The 20109-nt window shown below is 39.8% G+C and overlaps 1 protein-coding gene across 1 annotated transcript in view; it reads left to right on the top strand.

Moving 5' to 3' along the window:
* The window catches only part of LOC110203727 (plasma membrane calcium-transporting ATPase 1-like), a 46485-nt gene that overhangs the window by 3351 nt on the left and 23025 nt on the right, over positions 1-20109 (top strand). The window contains exons 2-7 of the mRNA XM_078150400.1: positions 273-518; positions 10177-10431; positions 10522-10647; positions 13064-13204; positions 15700-15738; positions 19537-19698. Coding sequence (XP_078006526.1) covers positions 273-518; positions 10177-10431; positions 10522-10647; positions 13064-13204; positions 15700-15738; positions 19537-19698 — 969 coding nt within the window. The remainder of the gene's footprint in view (positions 1-272; positions 519-10176; positions 10432-10521; positions 10648-13063; positions 13205-15699; positions 15739-19536; positions 19699-20109) is intronic.

Raw genomic sequence — 20109 nt, forward strand, 5'->3', positions numbered from 1 at the left:
GACTCCAAGGCCACCATTTATCCACTAGACTCCACTACTTGTAGTAGAGGCAAATATAGAGAGTAAAAAAGAAAATAATACTGAAAAGCTCATTCTAAACTAAAAGCTCATATTTAGTTTTCTTAAATCATATAGTCAAAATTTTCCTTACAGGTATTGATATGTCTGTTGCTTTGGTCTGTTATTAATAGGTAATTTTAATAAAGCCTTATAAATTTGAATTTGAAGAAGTACAGGTGGTAGAAATGAAAGCAATTTTTTTTAATTAGCAGATACCACAACTGTTGACATATATGTTTGCTTTTTTTTTTTTTTAACAGGTTTAAGCGGAAATCCTGCAGATATAGAGAGGAGGGAAGCAGTGTTTGGAAAGCACTTTATACCTCCTAAAAAGCCCAAAACATTTCTTCAATTAGTATGGGAAGTATTACAAGATGTTACATTAATTATATTAGAAATTGCAGCCATAGTATCATTGGGCCTTTCTTTTTACCGGCCTCCAGGAGGGAATGATGCACGTAAGTGAACTGACCCCCAAAATTATTTAAAATGTAGTGTTACCTTTAATAAGTAATTATTACGTGGATACTGAGTGTTTTGCTAAAGAATATGAAGGAGAAGGACAGTGGGAAAAGGGCACATTTCTATTCTCCAGTTTTGAATCTTTTGAATACCAGTATTTTGACAAGAACTTAGCCACTTTGCAAGTGTTTTGTCAAATAGTTTGTTTTTCCTTTTCTACTTGCTTTTATAAATATTTTAGTGTGTATGAGTGTTGGTCTTCTTTATTTGATCTTTTAGGGGAATAGTAATGGTGTCAGTATGTGGCAAAGGATATGCATCTTAGTCATTTTAGGGACATAGTTCTAATTGCTTTCCAGAATGGGTGGACTAGTTCACCAACAGTGTCTTAATGTACATATTTTCCCACAACCCTTCCAACATTTTTGTTTTTGTCAACTTTGCCCATCTGATGGGTGTAACACAGAACCTTAGAGTTACTTTAATTTCCATTTCTCTACTTATTAATGATTTTGGACCATTTTAAAATATGGCTATTGTTAGCTTAGAAAACTTCCTCTTTATGTCCTTTGTTTATCACTCAGTGATTCTTGTTTCCTTTAAGAAATAAACTATTAGCTGTTTAAGACATTGCTTAATTTCATCATTTCAAAAAATAATTTTGTTGAAGAGATTATATTATTGATTATTTTCATGCATTATTTTATTGTGTCCCTGAATGAATACTATTACATTCCCCACAGTATTTGTCCCAAACATTCTCTTCTCTCCTCAAATCATCTGAAACTACTCCTCTCTGTTTATAATTTACCAAATAAACTGAGGCTCTCTGTTACTAACACCCTCTTTTCTCCTATTCTGCACCTCAGATTGGCTCAGCAATCTCTCTGTTCTTTTGCTGCAGTTTCTGAGGAAAACATGCTTTTTCTCTCTGCCAGGACCAACCCCAATACTTGTGCACTGAACCTAACTACTTCATCTTCTTTGGGAAATTGCCCCTTCAGTATCATCTTTCTCTTCCTAATCTGAAGTCTTTATCTCTGGCTTCTTCCTTAGGGCCCACAAACATGGTCAGATCTCCTCGATGCTTAAAAATAAACCTTCACTTTACTTTACTCTGACATCTCCTCAACCTATTGTTTGATATCATTCCTATCTTTCACTCAAAAAATCCTAGAAAATCTTCCTCTTCCTCACATACTTCCTAGCCTCTTGCAATCTTAACTCAGCAAGTTTACAAACTGTTCTCTCCAAAATTACCATTAACCTCTTTCATGCTAAATCCAGCGGCCTTTTCTCAGGCCTCTTTCTAGACTTCATTTGACACTGTTGACCACCCCTCCTTGGATACTCATTCTCCAGTGAGTTTTCAAAATAATGCTCACCTACACATCTAAGTGTTCCTCTGTTGTCAGTTTCTTTTGTTGCATTGACTTCTATGTTCTATCCTCTTGGGGGGAGAGGGGTCTAGCGTAGGACTTGTGTCTCTCTAGATTATATTAAACTCCAGTGAAATTCAGTTGTCATCTTAGGTGTAAATCCACATTTCTAGCCTCATGTCCTTCATTCCTGTCCCACATCACCACCTACCTCCTAAATATCACTCTCTAGATATCCCATAGACATTTCAAACTCAACGTGTCCAAAATAAGACTTTATTATCTTCCCAATGAACCCCACTCGGTTGACTGTATTGGTCACTCAGGCTCACAAACTTGGAGTCATCCTTGACTTCACTCTCTCTCACTCCCCATTCACGTCCAGTCAGTTACCCAGTGCTGTTGATTTATGTCCACAACACTTCTCACATTTTTGCCCTTCTCTCTGTTCAAACAGCCACCATCCTGATTAACTTGGATCATTGTAGCAGCCTACTTACTGAGTCCCTGGTTTCTTCCCTAAGCAATGTGTCTTCAACACTTCTATTTAGAGACCAGCCTGACCGTGTCATTCCCTTACTCAAGAATCTTAGATCACTGATGGTGTCTCTACATGGTTCAGTCCCTTCACAATTCAGGTTGAAACTGTATTTTCAGACTGATTTCACATGATCCCTCTCCTTTGCTGATGGTTCCAGACAAACTTGCTGTACCCCATATACCTCATTCCGTTTTCCACCTTTGCCTCTGCCCGCATGTCTAAAATGTATTCCCGTCTCACCTCCACCTAGCTTTTTTCACTCGGCATTAGCTTCTATTGTCTTTTCTGATCTTCTTCAAGGTTGTTTGTTTTCTTTGTCTTTATTCCATCTGTTTTCTTATATGTGTTGTTTTCCTTATAGTAAAATATCCCTCTTGGAGTACAGGGACACATTTCTTTTTTCATCTTTTATCTCAGTACTCAAGCACAGTGCCTGGAACGTAGTAGGTGCTTAATAAATGATTGCTGAATGATTTCTGGAAAAAGTTGGCACAGTACAACTTCACCTTCCTTTCACCCTTCTTCTGTCAACCGTGCTGCTCTTTTCCTGCTTTAGCCTTCATTGGGATGTTTCTACTTACTCAGAGTGTACAAAAGCAGAAGAAAGCTCATCATCTGGAAAGGAACAAGTGACCTAAAATGAATACTTCTAACAGATTAAAATGTAAGAAGATAACTGGCTTTGTTGACTACAGTCATGTTATTATGTTTAGTGAAAAAACAATCTTATCAAAGGTTCTATTCATCATGTCAGTTAAGTTGTACACTGTCTCTTCCCCATTTCTTCCTATATGCTACTGCCAGGTTAAAGCCAAGGCAGTGTCATTACTAGAAAATTACAAAGAAATTGGGCAGGAATGAGTCTTTTGAAGCAGGAATGCTCTACCTCTCCCATTTTCTTTTTAAGCATTGTGTTCTCAAGTTATATTAGTCCCAAATAACTGACTTATAGCCTTCCTTGCCATATTCTTCAGATCTTGGAAGCCTAGTCAAGAGGGTGCTCAGAAATAACGGAATCATAGGGTTAAGGCATGAAGGGACCTTAGGAGACATCTCATTGATGCCTAACTTGAGGTTGGGCTGAGAAGTGGGAAACTTGAAACAGAGGTTGGATATTTGAAGTCAGAAAATATGGTACTTTCCCCAGGCAGATTGCATTCTATTTGAGGATTACTTTGTTACGAACTTGTTCCTTTACATTAATCTGTAATTTTAACTGTGTGTTGGACCCACGCAACTGGTCCTCTTTCTGCTCTTTGTGGTCAGAATGATCCTCATGACAAACCTGCTGGTATTTGAAAACTGTGGTCATGACCCCTCTGTGTCTTCTCAGCTCTGGGTTGAACATCTCCGATTCCTTTAACCAGTGCTCATGGCATGGTTTTAAGTGCTTTTACCATCTTGACTGTCCTCTTCTGGATGTGTTCTAGGTTGTTAATGTCCCATCTGAAATATGATATATCAAACCTGACACTTTGAGATAACATCTGAACTGGGTCAGTTATAGTAGACACTTCCCCTTTCCTCATTATGATCACTGCTTTGATTAATGCAGCCTAAATCACTTTTAACTGTCATTAATATTTAATTGACATACTGTCTGTCTTCAAGTCTTGGATAAAAATATTAATCCTACTCTTTGAATCAGGCAACCAGCTAGTTCCATATCCTGTTAGTTGAATCTCTCTGTCTTGTCCACAGGGATCTCAAAGGAGTCTTTGTCATGTGCCTTGCTACTGTCTAACTAGACTGTGTCTGGGGCATGTGGTCTACTAGTAACCCTGTCAGAAAAGGAATTTGGGTTGGCCTGGAGTCACTTTATTGACAAACCCACACTTGCTAATGTTCCTCTTTCTGAGTGCTCACAAATCATCCTTTTAATAGCCCTTCCTAGGATTTTGACTAGAATGTCAGGTTCACTGGCCTGACATTTCTCAGGAATCCATGTTTTGAAAAACCACATGAAATTCTTCAGTCCTGGCACCCTTCTCCTGTTCTCCATGGCTTGGCAAAAGATTGTTATCAGTGCTGCAACGGTTCTATGCATAAGCTCTGTTTCAAGGATCCTGGTGTGCAAATGTTAGGAACAGGTGATTAGAACTCATAGAAGAGGGCTAGGAGTTACCTTACTGTCGTTTCTTCACTTAGCTTGATTTTCATTTGTCTCTCACCTCTCTTCTGTTCTGTCCTGCCAAATTTTAGGATACTTCTCTTTGATAGAGATGACAGAAGCCAAGTAACAGTTCAGTAGTTCTCCATGTTCATGATCCATTACCATTTTCCCATCCCATCCAAACCTCCATCGTCACAAAACTTTAAAAAATCCGCATTATTGTCCATACCATTATTCACAAGCCTTGGTTCCTGCCCAGCGTTAATCTTCTTGATGGAATACTTACAGGATTTCTCTCATTCTTGATGTTGTTCCCCCTTACCATCTGAAAAATTTTTTTTCTAGCCTCTGCCCCGCAGATTTTCACCATGCAGTCACCTTGGTTTCATTAGCCACTTCCTCTGCTCCAGGCCCTACTCTTCCAACTCTCAGTCACTTTCATTATCAAAATGATTCTTGAGAATCTCTTGTCTGTCTCGTGAGCTGGATTAAATACAGCATATATAGGAAGCAAGAGGTTAAGAGCTCTAGGCAGCCCTAATAAATATGAAGTGTAGACAGCACCTGGTCACTGACTTCTGGAGGGATGACACAACCACAGATAACTTTGTTAATACGTTGGCAAAATACAAAGCACAGTTCTTACCAGCTAGGGGATAGTATTATGAAGACTTTGTTTAGAAGCTAGATGGGGATTTTAATGGACATTGAGGGATTTATCAGGCAATGATCAAAATAGAGGGAGGACATTCCAGGCAGTGACATTTAATTCCCTTTTAGATCTTCAGATAATTGGGTGATCTCCCAGCTTTTTGAAAATCTGCTTTCTTCAAGTAGATACGAACTTAGCCCAGCATTGTCCTCCAAATCCTCTGTGCTCTAACAACACAATCACTTTCACCAAGTGGGTGTATATTTTCTACTTTACCAGTTCAGTTCTTTCTTGGTCCAAGCTAATTTCTTTGCTTTTCAAAAATAGTATTAGCAGGCCAATCCAGGAATACCTTTAGCAGAGACTTGGACTTGATGCTTGGGGTGTTGAAATGCCCTATCAACATAACATTCAGTTTCTATGCCAGCTTTCTGATCTGTATCAAGAGGTCATCATTTTTTCTCTGCCTAGGCATTCTGATAAAGTGTCATCACATCTCATTTCATCCTCTTACCCAGATTCCCTCCAGCATACTTCCTTCTCAGGAGGCAGCAGGCTACAGATTTCAGATTTGACCCCAACCCTGAAGTGACCATGGCTTTTTAACTTCAGAGCTTCAGTTTCCTCATCTTTAAAATGGAGATAATAGCTTGCCTACCTAATGAGTTTGTCATGAGAGTCAGATGAGATTATCTAAAAGTGTTTTCTAACCTCCAGTGCTATTTTATAATTCTGAGGCCCTCCTTTCTTTCTTCAGTGTGTTGAAAACTATGAATTGAAAAAGTATACGTGATGAAGTAGTTTGAAGTAAGCATCAACAGAACTCCTTCAAAGTCTCAGACTTGTGCAGCTGCTGGAGTGAAACTATCGCATCTTGAGCACCACAGAATAGAAATGAATTTCAAATGAAACAACATCATGCCTTCTGAGGGGGCCTTGCAGAGATTGAGACCAATTTTTAAAATATTTTTAGAAAAAGAATAAAAACATCATTATAATTAAATGTTAATTCTTTGGAGCAGTTAGGTGGCGCAGTGAATAGAGAGCTCTTGGAGTGAGGAGGACCTGAGTTCAAATCCAGCCTCAGACACTTCACACTTACTAGCTGTGTGACAGTGGGCAAATCACTTAACCCTGATTGCCTAAGCCAAAAAAAAAGTTTAATTCTTTAAAATGCAGATACTTCTGTGGCACATGTTATCAAATAATCTCTTATTATCAGCTTTCATCATTTTTTGAAGGCTCTTCCATTTTTGTTGACATAGTAGGGAGCCACTGGATTTTATTGGATTTGAAAACCCTTCTCTTGGCATTGTGGAGGACTGACTGAACTGGTGAGAAACTCAAGGCAGAGAGAGCAATTCAAGGAAAGTTTTTGCAGTCGTTTAGGTGAGAGGTGATGAAGGCATGAACACCATCATAGGATGTGGGGGCAGAAGTGGTAATATTGGGAAACTAATTAAATGTGCAAAGCAAAGGAGACTTTAGAGTGGAAGATAATGCTTAGGTTAGAAACCTGGGAAACTGGAAGAATAGTGGACCTTTTCACAGAAATGGAGAAGTTTGAAAGGAGTAGATAATGAGTTCTGTTTTGGACATATTGTGCTTGAGATGTCTATGGGACATCCCTTTTGAAATATCCAGTTGGCAGTCGGTAGCAGTAGACTGAATCTCTTGGAGACACTGATGGATATATAAATCTGTGAGCAATCTGCAGAGGGATGATAATTGGATCCATGGGAGCTGATAGTATAGATATGATAGAAATAGTATAGAGAGAAGAATATGTAGATCAGAGCCTTGGGAAACAGCTACAATTAGAGACCAATGGTATGGATTATGAACCAACAAAGGAGACTGAGAAGGAGCTGTCCCAGAGGTAGGAGAACCAGCAGAGAGTAAAGAGGATCCAGGAGACAAGGGGTCAGTAATGTCAGCTGTAGCAGAGGTCCAAAAGGTTGGGCTAGGAAAAGACCATCAGATGTGACAATTAAGGTGGCTGGTGACATGAGAGCATTTTCTGTTGAGTAATAGGTTAGAAAGGTGACTAGAGGGTCAGTGAATGAGAGAAGTGGAGGCAGCAAGCATGAGTTTTTTTGGAGTTTGGCTGAGAAAGGGAGGAGAAAAATAGGGGAAGTTTTGAGGGAGAGATAGTATTCAGTTGGGCCTTTGTTTTGTTTAAGATAGAGAAGATTTGGGCATGTTTGAAGGCGGTAGGAAAGGAGCCAGTAGATAAGCAGAGGTTGAAGGTTAGAAAGATGGGATAGTTGGGGTGGTAATCTGCTGGAGAGAATGGGAAGAGAAGACATCAAGGGCGCAGATAGAGGAGTTGACTTTGGCAAGGAGGAAGGCCATTTCATTTCAAAGGCTAGGGAAAAGGAAAAGAATGGGTGATAATGTTTAGGGGTTTGGAAAAATGGGGAAAGAGGGAGCTCAGGTGGAATGGACTCAGTTTTCTCTGTAAAGTGTGAGATCCTGGGAGAGGGGCGAGCCATTTGAGAAGGAAAGTCTGGAATAGCTCCTGTTGGAGAGTCACCAAATTCATTTTTTGTTGTTCAGTCATTTCTGTCATTTCTATCTAACTCTTTGTGACCCCATTTAGGATTTTCTTGGCAGAGATACTGGAGTGGTTTGCCATTTCCTTCTCCAGCTCCCTTTACAGATGAGGAAACAGACAAACTTGCCCAGGGTCACACAACTAGTAAGTGTCTTGATGCTGGATTTCAACTGAGAAAGATGAATCTTCCTGACTCCAAGCCTGGCACTGCATCGCCTAGCTAGCTGCCCGTAAGAGAATAAATTAGATGGGAATAAAAGGATTGCTTTGCTGCAGGGAGAGCTCAATTGAAGTTGGATCACCTGAAGAAGTTAGGCTGCTTCCATATTACTTGACATGCATCTAATTTGATTTTCATAAGAAGACTGTGTGTTTGGTAGGAAATTTGTTGTTCGCTTCATAAAGTTGAGGACCTTAAAGCCAGAGACTTCACTGATTTCCCCAAGGTTACACAGCCAGGTCAGTGGGGCCTAGGGTTTAGATCCAGATCATCTAATTCAATGTCCAGTAAAAATTGTCTTCAGCATCAGTTAACAGGAGCGTACTCTTTTGACATTCAGTTAGTCCAGTTGTATGATCTGAGTTGCATATGTGAATATGTAGATTGAAAGCCTGATTTAGTGTGTGTTTCTGAGTAGCTAGGTGCTGCTAGAGGAAATTACCCCAAAAAAGCAGTGTTTGAGCCCAGGGTGGACGTTTTCTGTCAACCTTCTACTGGTCTCTCATTCTGCTGTTGGACAATACTTATATTCAACTTGTAATGATTCTCCTGTTGCCCACAGAGGTTATTTATAGATTGTCATCTTTCTTTTAGCTCTTACCCTTCATTTCAGCAGAGATTTTACTTTATACTTATTGAGATGGAATCTGGTCCAAAATAAATTCCCTCAGTGCTCTTCAGTTTTGTTTTTTTTGTTTGTTTTTTTGCCTTCCCTTCAAATCTCCCATTGGATCAATTAAACCTTGTTGCTAAAGCTAACCACTCACCTGTGCACTTTATCATCTTTCTCATGACTTTTCACTACTCCTTCTTGACTGTTCAAACAAAAACCACCCCATCTCTTGACCTCTCTCTGCCCCTCTCCTCCCTGCATTACTTCTCTCCCCTCACTCACTCTTCAGACATCTACAATTTGGCTTCTGTCACTACACTCTACAAGGACAGCTCTTCTCATCAAATCCCACTGGCGTTCATACTTCCTGACTAGTCTATAGCACCCAGTGCTGACCTCAACCATCTTGGTCCTCTGCTGAAAGGACCTGCTATCTCTAAAGTAACATATAGTCTGTATTGTGCTTTCTTTAGTTTTTGGAGGCATTACGAATTTGTGGACAGAGAGCCACCGTCCAGTCAGGAAAGACCAGGTTGAAATCCCATCTCACACATATACCTGGCCCTTCAAGTAAACACTAGGCAGCTCTGTGACTGTACATTAGAAAAGAAGATGCCAGCCTGCTTGGCTAAAAGGAGTTTTCTCAGCTAAGAGTTCTGTATATCAGGGAAATCCCGGGTCTAGACCCTTTTCTTTTTAGCTCTTTAATATGTGAGCACAGCTAAGTGGAGTTTCCTATGCCATGGCCTAGTCCTGTTACTGTTAACTACGTGCACACATTTGGGCTGGGCTTGGACAGCCGGGCTTCAAGCCTTGCTCTGACATAGGCAAGCCATGTGACCCTCAGTTATGCTGAACCTCTGACCCCGGGCAGAGAAGGGAACATTCTACCAATCTAGAAGAAGTTCCTTTCCAGGAGCTCACTTTTGTGGGGTTTTTTGTTTTTTTATATCTTGTTTCCACAATTTAAAAATACAGTTGCCAAGATCTGGGAATTTGTCTTTTTCTCTTTTTCCTTTTTTGTGTCCTTATGATACTATACTAATAATAGGAAAGTAATAAATTTTCAGAGAATGCTTTTTTCTTTAAACATTTTGATTAGTATAGAATATCAAACTACCAAAAATATTCCTACCCTAGCTTATTTCCTAGACTAGGGACTGTGTTTTGCCTTTTTTTGTATACCTAGCATTTAACAGTGCTTGGCACATAGTAAGAGCTTAAAAATAATAATAATAATAACAATAGCAAAAAATTACTTAGCACTCACAGTGTGCAAGGCACTGTGCTAAACACTTTACAGCTATTATCTCATTTGATCCTCACAACAACCTTGGAAGTTAGGTGCTGTTGTTCCCATTTTACAGTTGAGAAACCTGAGGCAGACAGAGGTTAAGTGACTTGCCCTACATTACACAGCCAGGAACTGAGGCAGGATTTGAACTCGGGTCTTCCTGATTCTAGGCCTGGTGCTCTGCACTGTGGTTTCCCCTAGCTGCCTCAATTTCTTTACTAACCTATAGCCATGGTAACAGCACCCATTGGTTTTGCTTTTCTTGATGCTTTTCCTTCTGTATAGTTTATGGAGAAGTTTCTGTTGGGGAAGAAGAAGGCGAAGGTGAAACTGGCTGGATTGAAGGAGCTGCCATCCTTTTGTCAGTAGTGTGTGTTGTGTTAGTGACGGCTTTCAACGACTGGAGTAAAGAGAAGCAGTTCCGAGGTCTGCAGAGTCGCATTGAGCAAGAGCAGAAGTTCACGGTCATCAGAGGGGGACAAGTCATTCAGATCCCGGTAGCTGACATTACTGTTGGGGACATTGCTCAAGTGAAATATGGTGAGTACCCTAGGAGAAAGAGTGCATCAGCCCTGACCTTGGGGTCCTGATCTCATCTACAGCACACCCCTTCTTTGTTTGATGTTCTAGGTGATCTTCTTCCAGCCGATGGTATACTTATTCAAGGAAATGATCTCAAACTTGATGAAAGCTCACTGACTGGAGAATCTGATCATGTTAAGAAGACGTTGGATAAAGATCCCTTGCTTTTATCAGGTCTGCATTCTCTATGAAAGCTATGTAAATTAGAAATTGTATGATGATAACGTTAAACTGTCATGATTTAAAAGGCAGTGTAGCCTAGTGAGGACAGGTTGGCCACAGAGTCAGGAAAACGTGAGTTCAAGCCACTTGATCTCTCAAGGCCCAGCACAGCTCTAAAGAATCCATCGAAGAAGAGTTATTGATCAGCATTGAATAAGCAGTTAACGAACATTTCTGGGTCTACTGTGGGCCCGACATTAAGGATACCAGTATGAAACACAAAACAATCACTACTCTCAGGGGGTTGGGATAACGTCCCATCCAGGGAAACCACACATACAGAATAGGGTAGTTAAACAGGGAAATCCTAGTACGTGGTGTGACGGGGTCAGCGGCAGGTGGAAAGTGGGGCATGCTTGAACCATATCTTAAAGGAAGCGTGAAGGATTCTGGATGCCCAGGAGATAGCCACTGCAAAGGCACCAAGATGAAAGATGGGGGCTGTGTTTGAGGAACAGAGAGAAGGTAGGCTGGGGTGAGGATGTGAGGAGGAATGCCCTACACTGATCATAGGCCAAGTCTAGAAATAATTATCTAAAAAAAATTTTAACCTGTTATAAATCTTTATACTTTTCTCTTCATTTTTGTACCTGTTGTATTTGAGTGTCTAAAAATGAATCTATCCAATTAAGCAAATTCAACACTTATTTTAAGCATATTCTGGGATTATGGAGACAAAAGACTGAGCAGTCTTTGCCTTAAGGAAGCTTAGGACAGTTGAAACATAAAAATAAAGCTGATGCAAAGGAGAGATACAAAGTATTTAGAAAGTTGAATAAAGGTAAGATCTTTCAAGATGGTGGGATAAAGGAAGGTTTGCATGAACGAGATGGCATTTGAGTTGGGTGTTTGGGGAAAAAAAAGATAATTCAGTTCAATAATCATTTATTAAATGCTGTATATCAGACCCCATACTATGTGTTAGAGCAGGCACAAAGACAACAATAAAAGTTCCTTCCTTCCCGGAGCTTCTATCAGGATCTGCTGCAGAAGGATTTTCCATCTCAGCAGTGGAGCTGGTCCATTCCAGCTCTGGGGGGTGGGCTGATGAGGTGGCTGCACCCATGTTGGGCCTGTCCTAAATGCCCAGCTGAGTTCCATGGTGTTCTCCTAGAGGCATCAGCACAGAGCCACAGCAGGCTTTTGAACAGGGCAATCGGCGTTATGGCGTTCAGGAGGTTGATGCTGTGTGGTGTATAGAATTGTAATTTGAGAGAGATGCTGAAGGTTTATGAATTTAGGAGGATTTTGCACTAGTTAAGTATAAGGAGGTATTAAATCTTTGGCATCTCAATAGAATGTAGGCTTCTTGAGAGAACAGATTGTTTTTTTTTCTTTCTTTTTCTTTTTTAATTTGTATCCCCAGAGCAGCCTGGGACAAAGCCTGATACTTAATGAGTGCTTGTTGCTTGGCTGAGTGTGGGTTGGGGAGGACTGAGGCCAGATTGCAAATGTCTGAGGAGTAGAGAGGGGGTGAAGAATTGGCAGCTTCTCTGTAAATATGAGCAGTGAATGAGGGAGACTGATCCAGGGTGATAACTTGGTCAGGGGAGAAAGATCAAGAGGGTGTTTTCTTTTATTTTTTTATTTATTTCTTTTTTGCTCTGGGGAAGCATGTTTAGAGAGTCAAGACAAGGGAAGGCTGCCAGCAGAGGGGAGAGGGATGGATCAACTGTATGAGCTCTTAGATGATTACTCAGAATGGGAGCCTTTAATCACAGATTTAGAGCTATCAAAGACCTCTCTCTCCACACATCAGGTCTACCACTCTCCCCATTCATTTTGCAGATGAAGAAAGTTGATAGTAAGTGATTATTAACTTGAAAACAGTTTATTTCTTTGGAATCACTTTCCTGATATACATAGGGATAGATAATTCGTTGTATATGTGTAACTTATTCCACAGATGTTGTTATATATATATATATGTACATATATATATGTACATATATATATGTATAACTTATTCCACAGATATTTACCAGACATCTAGAATTGACAGTGTTACTTGGATCAAAGCAATAAAAATTGCTGAACTGTTTGTACTTCAACATTTCTATTTATCCTTTTATACAAAGAGTATTGTATCTGCCGTTAATTTTTGTGTCTAACAGAAGTGAAGTTTAAGTAATTGGAAAACTATATCACCATTGAAATAAGTGTCCAGTTTGAAAGTACTTTGAATAATTTACCTCTGTTTCATTCTTAGGAATTGAGTGCCTACTTTTGAGAGCTTTATCTTGATTACTTGTCTGTGAAAATCTTTAGTAATTACATTTTCTTCATTTTTAGTAAAACATTAGTTTAACAGTTCTTATTTAATAGCATCAACTTTACAACGAAGAAACAAGATTTTATGTTGTTGCAGGTACCCATGTGATGGAAGGCTCTGGAAGAACGGTAGTTACTGCTGTGGGTGTGAACTCCCAAACTGGAATTATTTTTACCTTACTTGGGGCTGGAGGTGAAGAAGAAGAAAAGAAAGATGAAAAGAAAAAAGAAAAGAAAAGTAAATACAGTACTTTGATTCCTTTAAAAAAAACTTTTTATATTTGAAAATAGTTGTGGGATTTATTTTTTAAATTGTTATAGCAAACATGAAGAAAAAATTTGTTAAATTGCCTTTTTAGTATTTATGTTCTATAAAATGCACAGTACTTTCTTTTGAATATAGAACTGAGGAACAGTCCATTAAACATTTTAATATGAAAGAGATTTGGAGGAAGGGCAGGGAGAGTAAAGATCTTTTGACCAAACACCAAGACCAACACCGCTCTCCAACCCTTAGGCCCATTCCTCCTTGTGTCCGTCTGATTGTCCCCACAGTCATCCTTTCTGTCCTTAATCTTTAGTCTTTCCCTGTTTACTGATCCCTTCCCTGTTGCCCATAGGTCTTCCCAGCCCATTAAAAAGCCTTCACTTGACCTTCTTCTCTCCCCTCGCTTCACGCCCCTCCCTCCCACCCCACGTTGTCATGCTGTCTGGGCTCACTTTTCATTGCCAATAAGCTGTCTGCTTTCATTGCTTGTACTTCCGTTCTTTTCACTTCTCACCTGCCCCTTGCTATTTGGCTTCAGACTTCATCGTTCAGCTGTGAAACTGCTACTTCCAGAGTTACCAGTGATCCTGATGCCAACTCTGTTGGCCTTTTCCCAGTCCTTATTTTTCTTGTCTTCTGTGCTTTTTTGTTTGTTTGTTTTGCTGTTGACCACCCTCCCTTTCTGAATGTCCTCTCCTCTCTTTGTTCTCATAACACCCCTCTCTCTTTTCCTCCTATCTACCTGAGTACTCCATAGTTGACTTTGCTAAATCTTTGACCATGAACAGTAAGATGACCGATTTGGTTGGACCGTGTGGCAATGACAGTAGTAAAGATCCAAGGGTGGTTGAGGCCGGATCACGTCTTTGTAGGGCTTCAGGTGCAAACAAGGGAGCTCATATTTGATCCTTGAGGTGACTGGAAGTCACTGGAGCTTGAAAGAGGAGTGACCTGCCAGGCTTCATGTTTTAAGAAAGTAACTTGAGCGCCCCCTTGGAAGGTGAACTGGGGAGAGACTTCAGTAAAGAGATTGCTGAAGGAAAGAGGAATGCATGAGCCCGGCCTAATCTGCATTACATTGTTTGTTTATCCTTTGATCCCTATTACCTTATTGTTTTGGAATGTTAATAAAAGACCTGGGTTTGAATTCTGCCTCTGTGCTACCTTAGACAAATCATTTCGCTTCTCAAAGTTGTATTTCCTCATCTGTAAAATAAGATTAGATTACATAGTTTCTGAGATCCTTTTTGATTCCTGGGGAAGTCTCAGAGCTTTGGCTTGAACAGTGGCAGCTCAAATTCATTGTGAAGCCAGTAACTATATTTTGAGAAATCAAAAATGAAAACTGCCCAAAGAAGGAAGGAGCTATTGAAACATGCTATATAGGGGAAGCTAGGTGGTGTAGTGGATAGAGCATCAGCCCTGGATTCAGGAGGACCTGAGTTCAAATCTGGCCTCAGACATATAACACTTACTAGCTGTGTGACCCTGGGCAAGTCACTTAACCCCATTGCCTAACCAAAAAGCAAAAAACAGAAACAAAAACAAAAACCAAAACCATGCTATATAATGCACAGAAGAGAACAGAAGTTATTTCCTAAGGAATCACACACAAGCAGGGCAGTTTTGAAAATAACAGGGAATTTGTTTTTTTTTAAAGCAAGCTGTGGAATAAACAGTATCCTCTACAGTCTATTTAATGCTCTTGTCCCTCTATTAAAATTATTATAGGTTCTTTTTGCTGTTAAATTCAGAATTTTTTTTAAGAAAAGAATCTTTCATTTAATTTTTTTATTGGAATTGTTTAGCCATCTCTGACTTACAACCTTAACAATTGTTGTTATGTAGATATGGATTCAACTATGGCAGTAAAATATTGGGTTTTTGTACCATTTTAAGTTATGGTAATTAAAATATTGATCAGCCTACAGTCAGCATAGGCTAGGTAAGTGGAAGGAGCACCAGGTTGGGATTTACAGATTCTGAGTTATTTTCTTGACTGGGTGTTTGACTTCAGAAAAGACTGTGCACTTCTGGGCTCCAGTGTCCTGATCTATAGTTAGAACAATTTGAATTAGATGATTTCTAAGGTCCCTTCTAGCTCTTTCATAATTATCCATGTTATTAGACTTCTAGAAATACAAGTATACATACACTACAGAATATTTCTACAACATATAAAAGAAATAATGTAGACTGTCAAAAACTTTAAAGAGTGTGAGGAATTATAGAGAACCAAATATTATGTTCAAATATTATATTTTCATTATTCAAATGTGGAGAATGACCATGCGGGTCAATCATAATTAGCAAAATGCCATAACTAAGCCATAAAGCAAAATATACTACTACTGTTATTAAAGTAATAATGCCACTATAGGAAGAATTTTAAATTACCATTTGATAAGTTCATGTTTACAAATACTACTTTTTGAAAAGCTGACCTCTCTTTTTTTCCCTTACAGATAAGAAACAAGATGGAACTGTTGAGAACCGCAACAAAGGTAAACTTAGAAGCATAATACTACCAAGTAGTTAGCTGCCTTTTAGGAATTTAGGAATGCAGTTGCTTTATGTAAAAAATCTCAACCTGCCTAGTGTCTCTTCTGCTTACCTTCTTGGCTCAAAAACAGCATCTATAATAAGACATGCAGCGGTCAACAATATATCTTAGCCACCACATTGCTAATAATGGGGTCAACAAAGGCTATGGTTTTTGAAGTAGTTGGTTGTGTCCATTGCCAGAGCCTTGTGACTTATCTACTTGGCTCCATCAGCGTAAATATGTTTCTGATAGTTACCGTTTTGTAACTTCACCCTTAGGATATTTGACTCCACCCAATTTTGAACTGATCTATCCTTTAGTACTTTTCACCTGCGAATTTCTTGCCCTCTTACCATATACTCTTCCCAGCCTGTGAATCATCTTCCTTGGGCGTGACCCCCTCTCACCCTAGGCTGCTGAGCATTATTAGAAGAATTTGGGCTGGTTTCACACATCCAAAATTCATGAGATACACCTTACCTGTACTCTCTATTCTGTTCATCAATCCTTCTCTGATCTTAATCTCATTTCTGTACACCTAATCAAAAAAAGTTTTCCAAACCTTTTCTAAATTGTATTTTTTAAATTCTGAATGGAAGCATGAAAAAAGAGCTTTTTTTCATATACACAGGAGAACACAAGGAAGAGGATTATACATGAAGCCAGGAATTTCTACTTCATATCACTTAATTCCACACATTTCTTTGGAAATTTCCTTGTTCTTCTGAACTTCTTTCTGTACATTTTGTAAACTGCTTCAGGGGTCTTTTGAAGAAATCCCTAAAAGGAAAAAAAACCCTTAAATTCCTACAGTGGACATTTCCACAAACAAAAGTCTCTGTATTTTGGGTCCAGCCCTCTCTGACTGCAAGGGAGTGGCAGACTTCATCGGAGGCCCTCAGTGGCTACACATCACTTTGGTCAATGTCAGTCTTTCAGAGTTGTTTTTCTGTACAGTGTTGTCATTGCATAAATTATTCTCCTGCTTCTACTCCCTTCATTATCTGCATCAGATCATATTCCAAAGATTCTATGAAATTATCTCTTTCATCATTTCTTATGGCACAATACTGTTCATCACATTCATACATCATAGTTTCTTCAGACATTCTAAAATTGAGGGGGACCCCCTTAGACTGTAGTCCCTTTGACTTTTTCCACTATTTTAATCCCTTCTTCGTGAGCAAGGTGTTTGTTTTGCTTAGTCTATTTATTCTCCAGTTATTATCTTCCCTTTGACCCCCTCCTCCTATCCTGACCTGTTTCTCTATTGAATGTGGTGTATTTCTATATGAAACTGTGAATGTATTTGCTGTGTTTTGCAGTGGTCAGCCTTGTTTGGCCATGATTTGAGATTCTGTGCTGACCTCTGTCTCCTGGAGTTGGGGCCCCCTTTTCTTTGATGCTCAGACTTAGGGACCTTGGCATCCTGAGTGTCCTGGTCTGAGTGCTGCTGCTTCCGCACAGGCTGCTGCTTCACCTGATGGCTTCCAGCATCCCCCGCTGTGGCTTTACAACCATTCTGGGGCTCTTCCAGGGAGCCATCCTCTGCTCTTCCTGCCTTTGGCCAGAGAGCCCTGCAGGGTACACGTGACGTGTCTTTGGCCCATCCTTGGTCATGCTGGGAGGCTGCTGGCTTGCTTGCCTGAGCTGGCTCTGGCTTTGCTGGCAGCTCCTTTTCCTTTTGCCTGCAGACTTCTGGCTGACTTCTGTGTAGTGCTGTGTTGGAAGAAATCACTTCCTGTAGCATCTCACTGGATTTCTTGGTTATTATTAGCCTAATGCAACGTTTAGGTTTTTGCATGAGTGGGTAAGGGTCAGCTGATCTGCTTGCCTTCTTTCAGGTTGCCATATTGGTTTCACCTTCCAAATCGTTTCTTTTCCAGCCATTCCTTCGGCACCCTTGTTTAGAAGAGGAAACTTAACATCCTAATTCACAGAGATTTGCGTCAGAATATGTGACCTCCCTCAGCTTCGCTGTCATCCCACAGACACTCTCATTGTCCAAATTCTTTGTCTTTCTTCCCTACAGTCACAGTGGAATTTCTGCTACTGACTCACACTACACCCTTTTCTTGTGCCCCTGATCTCATAACTTCCTTTTCCCTACATTGCATTTTAAATTATTTACTCTTCTCTGGCTCCTTCTCATCTACGTATAAGATGCTTTGTTCTCTGTGTCGTAAGAAGGAAAATCTTCCTTTGACCCCATCCAGCTATTCCCTTTCACCTATATTTCTGCTTCCTCTCCCCATTTTCTTCTCAACCCCCTGCAAATGGATGCTTACCCTGACCAGTCTTATAAAACTGCTTTGTGATCACCTAATTGCCAAGTCCAATAGACTTTTAAAATTCTTAATCCTCCTTGGCACCTCTCTAGCTTATTAATACTAAATATGTTGACTCCTTTCTGCTGGAAATTCTTTCCACTGTCAATGATGTAGTCTCCTAGTCAGTTACCTCCCCAGTCTGTCGCCACCTTTTCCTCATTGTTTCCTAATGGTGGCATTCTCTTAGGGTCTGTCCCTATCTCCTGGTGTTCCCACACTTGGTGTGATCTTTGATTTTGCTGTCTGTCATATCCAGTCAGTTACTCAGAGGAACTAGGGAGTCTCACACTGCAGATGAGAAGATTGAGGTGGGATGGGGTGGTATCTCCAAGTAGATCAAGGGCTGTTTTGTGGCCTCTGAGGATGGAACTGGGAACAACAGGGAGAAGGCAAACTGAGGCTTAATGAAAGCAGTAGCCTTTAACAAAACCACCTGATAGAAAGGACCTTAGTTGGGTTCCCTCTGCCTAGAGGTCTTTGAGCAAAGGCCAGGGGGCCATTTTGTGTGCTGTAGAGATAATTCTTCCATGTCTAGTTTGACCAGATGGCTCGTAAGGGGCAACAGGTGAAAGTCTCAGAAAGGTAAATTTGGACTTAAAGGGGAAGGAACTGACTCTAGTGCATTCTCCCTCATGGAATCTTGAAGCAGAAAATGCTGGATATGAGTCAAATTAGATGGCCGTGGGAGTCATTGTGAACTCTGAAATTCTCTGATTTTGTAGTGGCTCCCAAAATAATGCATAGGTAAGGTGACAGTCACGCCTCTGCTAAAAAAAAAAATCCTCTTTACCTCATTATTCAGAGCCCTCAATTACCTGGTACCATACAGTCCTCCCAACCTTAATTTATATTATTTTCCTCCTTTCATTATATACCTTAGCTAAACATGGGGGTCTTCTGAACATTCACTACTAACGTTGCTTCATTTGATCATTCCAGTATATTTTTCATGACTGTGTGCCTTTACTGAGTCTCCCTTTGCTCCTTGAGACCCATCACTTCCTGTAGGTACCCTTTTCTCGTTTAAATTCTTTTCCCTCACCCTGATAATGGCCTTTTTCCTTAGGACTTACAAATATCATTTTGCTTTGTAATTCTCTAATATACTTAAATAATATTTGTGTTTTATTCTATTAGACTTAAATAGGATGCTAATTAAGTGTTTGGGGAGCTGGGGGGGAGGGATCTCATTAGACTTGCATTTCTTGAGGGCCGGGTCTCATCTAATTCCTGGTGGCTCACACGATAATCTGCACATAATAGTTACATAATAAATGTTCATTTATTGTATTTGGTATGGGGGAGTGGGTTATCAATCAGAAGTCAAGCATTTTCTAGGTTATGAGAAATAAATAAAAATTCTATTAAGATATAAATCTTACCAGTAATATAATGCTTTTTAAATGTATGTTTATTTTTAATCTTAGCAAAAGCTCAGGATGGTGCAGCCATGGAAATGCAGCCATTGAAGAGTGAGGAAGGAGGAGATGGGGATGAGAAAGATAAAAAGAAAGCAAACTTGCCAAAGAAAGAAAAGTCTGTTTTACAAGGGAAACTCACAAAATTGGCAGTTCAGATTGGAAAAGCAGGTATGAAGTAATGGAAAAAATAAGATTTTAAAAAAACGTTTTGTCTGGTTTTTTCCTTTTAAAGATTGCTTGTTTCACTTACTTATTGGAGCCAAAGTTCTGTGTTGAGGGTATGAATAAAAAGTCATTTAGAAAGGCTGTGCCTCTTAAACTCATTTTATTTTTCTCTTCAACTAGAGGCGATAGCCGAGTATAAGGTATCTGAGAATTCTCAGTGTACCTGTGTAGGCACTTTAATTATATTGGATTCAAATAGGATTTCACCATTACTTTTTTTTCTGCTTAGTTTGTAACTGAGACCCAACTTTGCAAAATGGCTGGGGTTAAAGAAGACTGGGTTTAATTAAGCCTTGCCTCTGAGACAACAGTGGTAATATGACTATGAGCAAGTCTTCATTTTTCAGTGCCCAA

Source organism: Phascolarctos cinereus, unplaced genomic scaffold, assembly GCF_003287225.1.
Source record: "Phascolarctos cinereus isolate Bilbo 61053 unplaced genomic scaffold, phaCin_HiC Scaffold_1;HRSCAF=81, whole genome shotgun sequence".
Classification (NCBI taxonomy): domain Eukaryota; kingdom Metazoa; phylum Chordata; class Mammalia; order Diprotodontia; family Phascolarctidae; genus Phascolarctos; species Phascolarctos cinereus.